Source organism: Oratosquilla oratoria, chromosome 34 (assembly GCF_046742065.1).
Source record: "Oratosquilla oratoria isolate Oo_2021 chromosome 34, ASM4674206v1, whole genome shotgun sequence".
NCBI classification, from domain to species: Eukaryota; Metazoa; Arthropoda; class Malacostraca; order Stomatopoda; family Squillidae; genus Oratosquilla; species Oratosquilla oratoria.
The window spans coordinates 32,546,649-32,559,316 of NC_134810.1; the positions used below are offsets into that span (position 1 = coordinate 32,546,649).

General features: G+C 39.4%; 1 protein-coding gene across 5 annotated transcripts in view; it reads right to left on the reverse strand.

The window, feature by feature from the left end:
• The window catches only part of LOC143018169 (uncharacterized), a 296,948-nt gene that overhangs the window by 42,719 nt on the left and 241,561 nt on the right, over positions 1-12,668 (reverse strand). For all 5 annotated transcript variants that reach the window (XM_076173337.1, XM_076173338.1, XM_076173339.1 and 2 more), the window contains 3 exons: positions 9,634-9,799; positions 5,975-8,409; positions 5,553-5,740 (listed from right to left, as the gene is read on the reverse strand). In XM_076173337.1, coding sequence (XP_076029452.1) covers positions 5,553-5,740; positions 5,975-8,409; positions 9,634-9,799 — 2,789 coding nt within the window. The remainder of the gene's footprint in view (positions 1-5,552; positions 5,741-5,974; positions 8,410-9,633; positions 9,800-12,668) is intronic.

Consider the following 12,668-nt stretch of genomic DNA (forward strand, 5'->3'; position numbering starts at 1 on the left):
TTCGCACACTCATCCAAACTCTGTCAGAAAACAACTAGCTTATCTCCCACTTTTCTCCATTTTCATTAACCATCTCCAATCTCTGATCCACTACCCTTGCATTTACCTCTCACACCACCCCATCCATGTATAAATTGAACAGCCAGGGCAACATACATCCCTGATGAAGTCCCACCCCTACCTCAAACCACTCACTCTCTCCATTTCTAATCCTAATACAAGCTCTACTACTCTCATAAAAACTCCTGAATGCTCTTAAAAGCTTTCCTCCTATCCCATATATCTGAAATATCTCCCACAGTGCCATACCGTCCACCCTGTTATAAATCTTTTCCAGATCCATAAAACCCCAAAAAACATCCTTACTTTTTCCTATAGCTTTCTCACATATGTCTTACCACAAAAATCTGATCTACACAACCCCTACCTTTCCAAAACCCACACTGTTCCTCACCAATTACTTCCTCTGTTCCCCTCCTAATCCTCTCAATCATGACCCTCCCATAAGCCTTCCTGACTACACTTAACAAGCTAATCCCTCTGAAACTGCTAGTCCCACTTTCCCTTGTAAAGTGGAACTATACAAGCACTCCTCAAGTCCTTAGACACTCTACCCTCTCTTAAACAAATATTAAATAACCTCACCAGCCAGTCCACCATCACTGTACTTCCTCTTTTTATTCTGCAGACATGACATTTTTCAGACATTCTGCATGACTTTAGAAAACAGACAAGAAGAAATCCCTTATGATAATGAATAGTAATTACAATCCATAATATACATACAAAAAGGCCTTTTCCCCCTTATAATGGGGTGGCTTTGTCAAGGCATACACCCATCTGTCCCTTCTATCTTACTTCCTTGTGGATGAAGGGTCATCTCAATCCTCTGCCCACATCTTGAGTCAGAAGTTATGCTGCAAGGCACAGCACCTCCACAGCAGGGTCCTTCAGCTGAAGCTGGTTTATCCCTACAACTTCATTACCTCCTCATCCACTCCAGAATTTAAAGTGCTAGTAAGTTCCTTTGTTTTTCATCCATTCACAACTCTCCACTCACACCTATCTCTTAACCCTTCCCTTCCCTGCAGAACAGACATTCTCCTTGTACCTATGCCCCCTTTCAACCCATCCATCCACTTCATTCTTGGTTTTCCCTTCAAGTTTACTCTATCCACCACTGCCTTCAACACACTTTTTTTTTTCTTCTAGTTTTTCTTCCCTCATTCTTTTTGGATGCTCAAACCATCTGAGTATTCTTTGATCAAACCATCTGTAACCAAACTTCACTGAAAACCCATTTCCTTTATAATTGTCAACAACTTCATAGAAATCCAACCTGTTTCTACCAAAGGTGAATCTTTCATGACAAACAATTAATACTTTTGCTGTGCAGAGCCCTCAGCCAAACAAAATTGTTTGTCAGCAGTTTAGTAAATGATTACCCATAAAATACTGCAAAAAAATTAATGAAGACAGCTTTTTTTTTTTTTTTTTTGTAGATGAGTTTCCTTCTGCTATATAAAATCACCTGGCAGAAGCTAGAATAACTGACTAAATTCACAAAACACAGCAAAAGGGTTAATCTAACATGAAAATCTTACTACTACAAAATAAAATATTTCAGCATGCTATGAACAATATATACTTTCAGGAACAACCATCAAGAAGAGTTTGTACAAAAAGTCATTTAGAGTAACCTAAATTTAGAGGTGTGTGTGTATTTACCTAGTTGTATTTTATGGGATGAGAGCTATACTTGTAGTGACATGTTTTGTGTGTGTGTGTGTGTGTGTGCATATGTTCATATATATATAATGGGAAGTACCAAGATAAGATAAGAGGGAGGGAAGAAGGTGGAGGGGAGTGGAGTATGTAGAGGATGGAATGGGTGGGAATTATTTCTATGCCTCTGTTTTTTGGCTACCTCCTGTGTAAGGGGGAAAGAAGCCTTGGTATATGTATGTATATATATATAAAAGCCAGCTGTTGTTTGCAGACAACATTGCACTTGTACCACGATCAGAGGAGGAATTGAGGAAGTTAGTGACAGAGTTTGGGAAGGTGTGCGAAAGAAGGAAGCTGAAGATAAATGTGGGTAAAAGCAAGGTGATGAGATGTACAAGGGGAGAGAGTGGCAGCAGACTGGAAGTGAGTATTAAGGGAGAGAGACTGGAAGATGTGGATAGTTTTAGATACTCGTGTATGAATGTGGGAAGAAAGGGAGGAGTGGGGGTGGAGGTAGAATGTAGATTGAGAAAGTGAGTAAATGCCTTTGGGGATTAAAAAGTGTAATGAGAAATAGACATTTGGGAATGGATGCTAAGAGAAGATTGTATGAAGGAGTGATTGTGCTGACAGGGTAGACAGGAAGGCACTGTGGGAGGTTTCACAGATATATGGGATGGGAGGAAAGCTGTTATGAGCAGTCGATAGTCTTACAAGAGTAGAGTCTTTTATTGATCTCAATAAATTATAGGTTTCTATGACTATTTTATTAATATGCTTATCCGGTGTCATGTCTTTGCTGATCATCACTCCAAGGTCTTTTTCCGAGTTTACTTTTTTGACCTCTTCACCAATTTTATATTTTCTCGATATTCTGTTTTTACTTTTTCCAAATTCCATTATACTACATTTCTTGATATTGAATTTCACTTCCCACTTTTGAGTCCATTTCCAGATCTTGTCCAAGTTTTGTTGTAATGAGTTGCAATCCTCCTCCGTTTTTACTTTCTTTAGTATTTTTGCATCGTCTGCAAAGAAATTCATATAACACTCTACTCCTTCGTCCATGTCATTTATGTACAGTATATAGCAAACATGATTGGGGCCAGTACTGATCCCTGCAGGACACCACTTATCATTTCTTCCCAATTTGAGAATTTGTCTCTAATTACTACTCTCATTTTTCTCCCAGTCAGGAAGTCTTTTATCCATTCCAATAATTTTCCTGATGCCACCTATTGATTCTATCTTCCTTATTAGTTTATTGTGTGGTACTTATCAAATGCCTTTTGTAGGTCCAGAAAGGCACAATCTGCCCGACCATCTCTTGTGCAATGTCTATTATTCTTGAGTAGAAGTAGATCAAGTTTGTACATGATCTTCCTTGTCTGAATCCAAAATTATTTGGATTCAGTATAGTTTTTTCTTCCAAATGTTTAACCCATCTATTTTTGACAACCTTTTCACAAATTTTTGCTACTGTGCTTGTCAGGGAGACCGGTCTGTAATTTGATGGTTCTTCCTTGTTTACTCCCTTATAAATTGGTACAATGTTTGCCTTCTTCCAGTGCTGTGGCACTTTTCCTTCTTTAAGTGAGAATCTAATTATATTGTATATTTTGTCTGTTAATTTTTCCATGCATTCTTTCAGTATCCAAGTTGCAATTCTGTCTGGACCATGTGATTTTCTGACGTCAAGGGTTTTGATTTGGTCACTGATTTCCTTTTGTATTACAATTATTTCTTTCACTGAGGGGGACCTCTCTCTCTATTTCCTCACAGTTAGGGGTGGTGTGAGAGGTAAATGCAAGGGTAGCGGGCCAGGGATTGGAGATGGTTAAAGAAAATGGAGAAAAGTGGGAGATAAGCCAGTTGTTGTTTGCTGATGACACTGTGCTTGTAGCAGGATCAGAGGAGTGATTGAGGAAGTTAGTGACAGAGTTTGGGAAGGTGTGCGAAAGAAGGAAGTTGAAGATAAATGTGGGTAAATGTAAGGTGATGAGATGTACAAGGGAAGAAAGTGGCAGAAGACTGGAAGTGAGTATTAAGGGAGAGAGACTGGAAGAAGTGGATAGTTTTAGATACTTGGGTGCAAATGTGGCAAGAAAGGGAGGAGTGGTGGAGGTTGAATGTAGATTGAGAGAAGTAAGTAAATGCCATGGAGGACTAAAAAGTGTAATGAGAAATAGACATTTGGGAATGGATGCTAAGAGGAGATTGTATGAGGGAGTGATTGTGTCAATAGCACTGTACAGGGCAGAAAGATGGAACATAAGAGAGGAAGAGAGAAGTTTGAATGTGTTTGATATGTGCCCGAGATGTATGATAGGTGTTACTAGGATGGTTTGAGTGAGAAATAAGGTGAGGAGACAGGGGGTGGAAAGGGAGATAGGGTGGATGAAAGAGTACTGGGTTGGTTTGGACACATGGATAGAATGAGTGAAGAAAGATTAGTAAAGGAGGTATGGAGGGCAGAGGTAAGAATGAAGGGGGTGACCAAGGATGAAATGGATAGGGTAAAAGGACCATTGAGAAAGCGGGTAATGTCTGTTGAGGAAGGGAGAAGACAGAAAATAGGGGTGAATGGAGAAGGGTTGCGTATGGATGATGCTGTGATGCATGAAAGGGAGGGTGGGGGATGGGGGGGGGAAGAAGTGTGAGAAAAATAAATTGATGCAGCCTGAAGGGATTTCTCCCTATCTTCTCCATTTCTGCATGAGGGGATGGAGAGAGGGATCACTGATTAAATGAAGCTGCCTTGCTGTGGATGTGCGGTGTCTTGCGACACTGCTTCTGACCCAGAGCAGTAGATGAGATACAGGGATGACCCATCATTCATGAGGAGTCAAGAGGGAGGGAGGAGGGTGGATGGGAGTGGAGTATGCGGTAATGGAATGGATGGGAGTAGACTTTATGCCTTTTTTTGACTACCTCCCTTGTAAGGGGGAAAAAAGCCTTTGGTATATGTATATGGAGGTGCTAAGATGAGAGGGAGGGTGGAGGGGTGTGGAGTGTTTTCAGGGATGGAATAGGTGGGAATGATTTTATGCCTTTTCCTTTTTGGCTACCTCCCTTGTAAGGGGGAAAAAGCCTTGGTATATGTATGTATGAATATATACCTATCTATGGCATAACAATGTCCAATATTTGCCCTGACTTGGTCATCCACAGGAATCTTAGAGAAATGGGTCAACGAATGGGTGTTGAATGGATGTGGGATGGGTGATGGGCAAGTGTATGAAACTCGGCCACTCCCCTTATATGGGGGAAAGGGGCTTTTTGAATATGTACAAATATTACTGAATAACTACCTTTTCTGGATGATAACATCCTTACACATACAGACAATACTGTTTTGCTAACACAAACAGTATCAGTACTATGCTGGGTTCACAGATTGGCAATCAAATTTGGTAAGACTTGTTACAGAAAACTGAAAGTTAATATAGTGATATCCAATGGTGGAAGGCATAAGGTATACAGTTACATGGGGAGCAAAATGGACATGCGTGTGTGTGTGTCTGGGGGGGGGGGGTTCAGTGGAAGTATTTAAAGGCATGTATTTACCTAGTTGTGCCAAATATTATATCTGGAAATGAGAGCTAGGTATGCAGAGATAAAAACTGCATACGAGGTACCAAGACATACTGAATTTAAAGGTGCTAATGACTTGTCCATTCCTTGTTAATAATCAAAAATAAACTAATCAGCTATCTTTTAAATTATCATGCATGCATATAGTCATAATAGTAGGAAATAATGTACATACCAACATCCACTGTTGTACAAACTGCTTTTTACACCTACACCATCCCCTTTCCTACCTTTGGGTACTGTTATTTGCTGTACAGACACGCCTTGCTTAGCTAGGGCTTCCACTGGGAACTGGGAAGGCTGAGCTGCCTTGGTGAGGTAGCCAGGTCTGATAGAGACACCCCCGCCCTCAATACGCTGTCCCATCTCAGCCTGGAGAGGCCTTACAGTACCAACTGGTTTGGCATACACAACACCACTGAATGAAAAAGTGTATGAAAAAGAAGAAGAAAAAAAAAAAAAAAAAGCATGTTTTATCACAAGTTTCTGGGAAAAAATATAATCAATTACATGTTTGTATGGGTCACAAATTTATGCTACATTATTTTTCTTAAGATACAGAGAGAAGAGAAAAAATATATATATCCTTATCAATCAATATAAATACAATGCTCAACACAAAACAATCAACTTGACAAAGAATTGAACTCACCCAATTTTAGTACCCATGATGTATTGTTGACCTTGTCCAGTCTTGGGGTAAAAGGCAGCATAAGAAGGTCTACTATAGCTGATATTTGCTTGTTTTTCTAACTCATACGATCTTTTGGCTAAACGTTTTTCTGCTCTTGAAAGCTTTTTGTCCTTTCTATCAACCAATAACGATTCATGTTTAAACGGTGCCCTGGTTAAAAGTTTGTCCAGATGTTTGACGACATCATGTAGAATTTTATCACTATACTCGTCTAATTTATCACTTAAGTCTACTACTTCTGGGTCCTCCTCATCATCACATAAAAGATTGCTAATATCTTTGGAGGACAGGTGTGCATCAGGATTCATTTCATCTACAATACGGTCCGATATGCCCTGTTTATTAACTTGTCTATCATAAATCCTCCTTTCAAGAGAGTTATCTGTGACCAGTCGATAAATGTGGCATGGTTTACGTTGGCCATAACGATAGACACGGCATACAGCTTGGGTGTCATGGCACGGATTGAACGACGCATCAAACACAACTACACGATTCGCACCCACCAAATTAATACCTAGACTACCAGCTCGAGTGGACACTAGGAAGAGTCTTACATTTGGGTTGTTGTTGAACTCATTGATGAGTTTTTCCCTATCTTGTGCTGATGTACTGCCGTCCAATCGGAAATAAGATCTATTACGCATCCAGGCCTCGTATGTACCTGGAATGTAGCACCTCTGCAAAAATTCTTCTAGCAATGATAAGGTGAAGAGTGACTGGGAGAACACCAAAACACGATCATTTACAGCAATACTGCCCTCCAGAATCTTAAAGAACACCTGGAATTTGGCGGAAGTAACCAGAAGACCTGGGACATAATCCTTAAAAGGATCCTCAGCCCAGTCAAAGGTAATTTCCTCCTTCTTTTCTTCTTTCTTTTCTTCTTTCTTCTCACCCTCCTCTTTGCCCTCTTCCTTAATTTCTTCTTTAATAACTTTCTTATCCTCTGTCTTAATGTTATCTTTGGAATCTTCTAATTCAGACTTGGGCATAGAGTCTGTGGCTTCTAACTTAACACTAGGCATACTATCCTTTTCTTGCTGCTGCTGTTGCTGCTGCTGCTGCTGTTGTTGTTGTTGCTGTGGTTGCTGCTGCTGGTGTTGCTGCTGTTGCTGCTGCTGTTGCTGCTGCTGCTGTTGTTGCTGCTGTTGTTGTTGTTGTTGTTGCTGTTGTTGTTGTTGCTGTTGTTGTTGTTGCTGTTGTTGCTGTTGTTGTTGCTGCTGCTGTTGTTGTTGTTGATGTTGTTGAGCACTGGCATTAGCATTAGTGCCATTATTCGTAACACCACCAATACCATTACTGTTCTGTGCAAGGCCCATTGATGCAGCATCACCTGCAGGGGTGGCACTGGTGGTGTTAGGGGCTACCACATTTACATTAGTCATGTCTGGATGTACACTCTGACTGGCATCTACACTACCACCTAGCCCCTGGTTAACACTCGCATTCACATTCACATTGGGGTTTACACTTGGGTTCACATTTGGATTCACATTAGGGGTCATGGCTTGATTTACATCCTGGTTCATGTCTGGGCCTAGGCCCTGGTTCAGGCCTTGGTTAAGCCCTGAATTGAGACTCTGATTGACATCCTGGTTAACTCCTGGATTCATTGCTTGGTTCAAAGCTTGATTCATGCTGTCATCCAGGCTCATGCCCTGGTTGACACCTTGACTCAAACTGGAGTGTAAACCACCTCCTCCAAGGGAAGATCCTAAACCAGAGTTAAGCCCTTGGTTGGGTGCGAGATTCATGCCTAGACTATTGCTGTCATTCATGGTGAGGTTCATGCCACCAGGGTTGGAAGTAAAGGGGTTCTGTGCACTGTTATGTGAAGGTGGGAGGTTCTGCATGGTTGGGGTCATGGGTGGGTAACCAGGAAGGTTCTGGTTAAAGGAAGGATGGGGATTATATTGTGGAGGGTACTGGTGGTGGTAGGAGGGATAAGATGGGGGTCGGTTAGGATCACTGTGCCCATAACCCTGATTGTACCATGGGTTTGGGGGCATACCATAGTTGGGCATATTGTAGCCTGGCATGTAGTTTCCCATGAGAGCAGGGTTCTGTCCCATGTTGTGCTGCATGTTCTGCCCCATATGGCCAAGTGAACCACCAAGACCTGCACCAAACTGTTGGCCCATAGGAGCGCCATTGCCCATGCCAGGCCACATGGGGGCCTGTACAGGGTTGCGATGCATTGCTCCTGGTCCTTGCCCCCAATTGTTGACACCATGGTGAGATGGAATGTTCAACTGGGAGGACACTGGTGGCGCATAGGCTGAGGACTTGCGGGATTTGGGTTTTCCTTCTACATCATCCAGATCCAGGTCAAAGTCTTCGTTGATTTTACGCTGGATGAAGTTGTACAAAACATCAGGATGATTCCAGATCTGCAAATGATTATATGCATTAGAAGTATCTGGATTCAAATACTATATAAAATAACATATAACTTTCCAAGGATCAATAATGCATACCTGCGCAAGTGGTGGTTCAGTAAGATGTCAGGGAGAATCATATCTCTGTTGCTTGTCTTAAGAACCTGACACTACCTACATCTCCACCTCTCTGGATTCTGCCCAAAATCACTTTATCAACTTCAACTGTACTCTTCCCACCTTGTCACAGGTGAGTTGACAACCAGCAACTGCTCCCTGCCTCCCGTGACAAGCTCGTAAAATAACCTCCCACACATATACAACACTCCAATTTTCCTTGAGAGTAAAATAACTGGTTTGGATATGGGCGCGACTACTGTATACATACCTATTTAGTGGAAGGCAGTTAGTGGCAGTTTGGGAGGATATGCTAGAGTATGGTGATGAGATGTACAAGGGGAGAGAGTAACAATGAGTTGGAAATAAGAGCAAGTCTTAGAGGAGAAAGGCTGGAGGAAGTAAAGAATTTTATGCATTTAGGATAACATGTAGTAGGGCATGGAGGAGTTGAAGTTGGAGGTAAACTACCAAGTGAGGGAAACAAATTTAAGTATCTGGGGACAAACACTACTTTTTTTTTTTTTTTTTTTTTTTTTTTTTATATGATAACTGTTGAAGAAGTATGGAAATGAAGCAGAGACCCAAGAATGGAAAGACAGCTGGCAGATCAGGCTGCTCAAAGAGCACTGGGATGGTTTGGACATATGGAAAGAATGAGTGAAGAAGGACTAGCAAATAATGCATGGAAGACAGAGATGGATAAGGTGAACCTGAGTGGAAGATTGAGGATGATAGGTGGATGGGATAAAAGGTGCCTTCCATGTAAGGTAAAGACAACATGTCCCTGCCCTGGAAACCCCCAAAATGTCCTAACCTTGTGCCAACTACTTCTAAACATCCCTGCCTCGCTACAGACTTTATTTTCTCATTTCCCCATATAACCTAACCTTTCTTATTTCATCTACTTCCACATATCTTCTACTACATTCCAACAACTGTATTGTTCAAAGCTTATTCTCATGCAATACTGCATACTTCTATATAAAAGAACAATTCCAATGAGGGTTACATATAATTTACAATCGATAATGCAGTGGTACTAAAAAAATTAATAATTTTTAATTTCATTTGGCCATAAGATCCGAGCCATTCCCCCCAGACCCGTCATTGTCGTACCTTACAGCAAACAGCAAAAGCCTTCAGGGGATTGGCCACAGCTTTGTTGTTTGAGAGTTCAGCCATAAAAGTGGCATAAAGTTTGCGTTGAATGGGTGTCATACGGCAAAGGAGAACATGTTCCTCCTTGCTGGGTAAAGTATTTCGGAGGACAATATGCCCTCGTCTGGAAAGCAAAAAAATTTCATTAAGAAATGTGAAGGAAACAAGGGTATTGCAGGATACAAATCTTATGACAATAAGCACATATGACTCTTGGTCTTCCCCTCAAGTCTCATGATAGGAGGCAAAAAGACAGAACCCCATGAGTACAGTTCCATTCCAATACACTATATATAAATACACACACACACACACCACAAGAATAGCTCCCCTTCCCATAAGATACAACTAGGTAAATACAAAGGAAGTTATAAAAGTAAACTCAGAAAGGGACCTAGGAGTAATTATCTCAAATGCCATGACACCAGACAAACATGTTAACAAAATAGTTGGAGAAACTTAATATGATCAATGAAAGTGGCCTTTGACTACATGGATGAGGAAATGGTAAAGATACTAGTTACACTGGTAAGACCAAAATTGGAATATGCAATATCTCTAGGGACACCTAGGAAAAAAAAAAAACTCAAGAAAGAATTCGAAGAGCAATGACAAAGATGGGACCAACACCTTGCAAGTTGACATATGAACAGATTGGACAAACTAAACTTATCAACCCTAGAACAAAGAAGAGAAAGAGGTGATTTGATAATCATCTACAGAATTATGAAAGGGATGGAAAATCTTGATAGGGATGACCTACTAAAATGGGACAGAAGAAATACAAGAGGACGCGAGAAGAAACTTAAGAAAGACAGTTACAAAAGTGATTTGAAAAAACAGCTTTCCACACTGAGTAATAGATACATGGAACAAACTGAGAGAAAACAGCGAGTGCTAAAACTATACATGATTTTAAGAAAGAACTGGATGCAGAAAGATACAACTGCAGGTCACTACAAGCATAGCTTTCCTCCTGCAAAATACAGCTAGGTAAAATACACACACAGTGTACTAAGAAATCAAGACATAAACAACTTGATGGAGGAACTAATAGATTTGAGAATAGATTATAGAGCAATGCACAGAGAAATGACCAGAGCTTAATGACCTAAAAAGTGAGCAACGTATAATCAGAAGTGATAACCAAAGAAAGAAAAATTAAAACAGACTAAAATGAGAAAATGAGGAAATGAGAAAAGAGGTTGAAGAAATACAAGCAGTGACTGAAAAAGTGGGAGAATCAACTAAGGAGATGGATCTCCTAGAAATAAAATAAAAAAAATCAGTGGAAACGGAACAAGAAAATCAGAAAATAACATTTAAAGAAATTGTACAACAGCAGGTAGAGGAAAATGCTAAAGAAACAGTAATTAAATTACATACATACATATACCAAGGCTTTTTCCCCCTTCCAAGGGAGGTAGCCAAAAAGGAACTAATAGATTGGTAATTAAATTAATTAAAGAAAAGGAAAAACTGGGTAAGAGAGACAGTGGATAAAAAAAATTGCATTGTAGTTTATGGTATTAAAGAAAATCATAATGAATACAAAAATCACAGAGAAAAAGAAGAAAAAGAAATTGCAAAGGAAATTCTGAAAGTGGTTCAAGAAGAGGTACAAGAATTGGACAGATATCGAGGAGGTGCACAGAATGGGACTATACTCGAGAAAAAAACACTATAGGCCACTAAAAATCAAACTAAGGACTCAAATGAGAGCTGAAGATGTACTATCAAATGCAGCAAAGCTAGCAAATTGTGAAGATTATAAAAATATATGGATAAAAAAGGAAATGAGCAATGAGGAAATACAGAAAGGTTATATATATTTTTGGCTACCCCCCTTGTAAGGGGGAAAAAGCCTTGGTATATGTATGTATGTATGTATGTATATATATATATATATAAAAGGAGAAGACCTAAGGCTGAGAAAATGTTACATAGAGAAAAATAAATACATAAATAAAATAAAATAAATAACATATACTAACATAGATGGCATGATTTCAGGACTAAACAAATTAAACAACTATCTGTAAATAGAGAAACCAGACAAATTTAAAAGATCCACTACCATTAAATACAGTGGGACAGATCTACACAACCATTGGGCAAAAAATAGAATGGAAAAACAGGGTGGAGGAGTCATATTTTTGACTAAGAATGGTTTAAATGTGACAAAGATAACAGAAGGAAAAAATAATGTGGAATTGATTTTGATGAAAGTTGAAAACAGAAATATGAAAAGTAGAAAATTTATAGCAGTATATGTGCCCCCAAAAACACAGGCTTGGACTGATAGTGATCATTCCAAAACACTAAAAGAAACAAAGAATGTATTAAGTTATTGAAAGAAGGAAGAAGCTCACAAATTATGGGTGACTTTAAGTCAAAGGAAATATTTTGGGAAGAAATGACAGTAAAGGGTGGAGAAGAACTTTGGGGAAATATTCTACTGGATATGACCATTGAATACACATCTCAATGGGTAAAGGAAAATACTAGATATAGAAACAATGAACCAACAATACTAAATATTTACATTAGAGCCTGAAATTGTGGACAAAATGGAATACAAGACACCAATTGGGAAAAGTGACCACATACTAATAGAGTTCGAACTGAAAGAAAATGATGTGAAAAGAAATGAAAAACATAGAAAAGGAAGACTAATGTACAACAAAACAGATTTTGAAAAACTTGGAAAAAAAAATTCAAAATGCTAACTGAGAATTTTTTTTTTAATGAAGAAACGAAGATGGAAGAGAAGTGGAACATAAAAAACATAAATACAAGGAGGGAACAGATAAATATGTACGAAAGGAGAAGCAAAAAAGGGTATACATAAAGTGTTGGTATAAACAAAAAGTGTAGTGAAGCTAAAGATAGATGAGACAAACCATGGAAGAAGAAGAAGAAGAAGAAGAAGAAGAAGAAGAAGAAGAAGAAGAAGAAGAAGAAGAAGAAGAAGAAGAAGGAAGAAGAAGAAG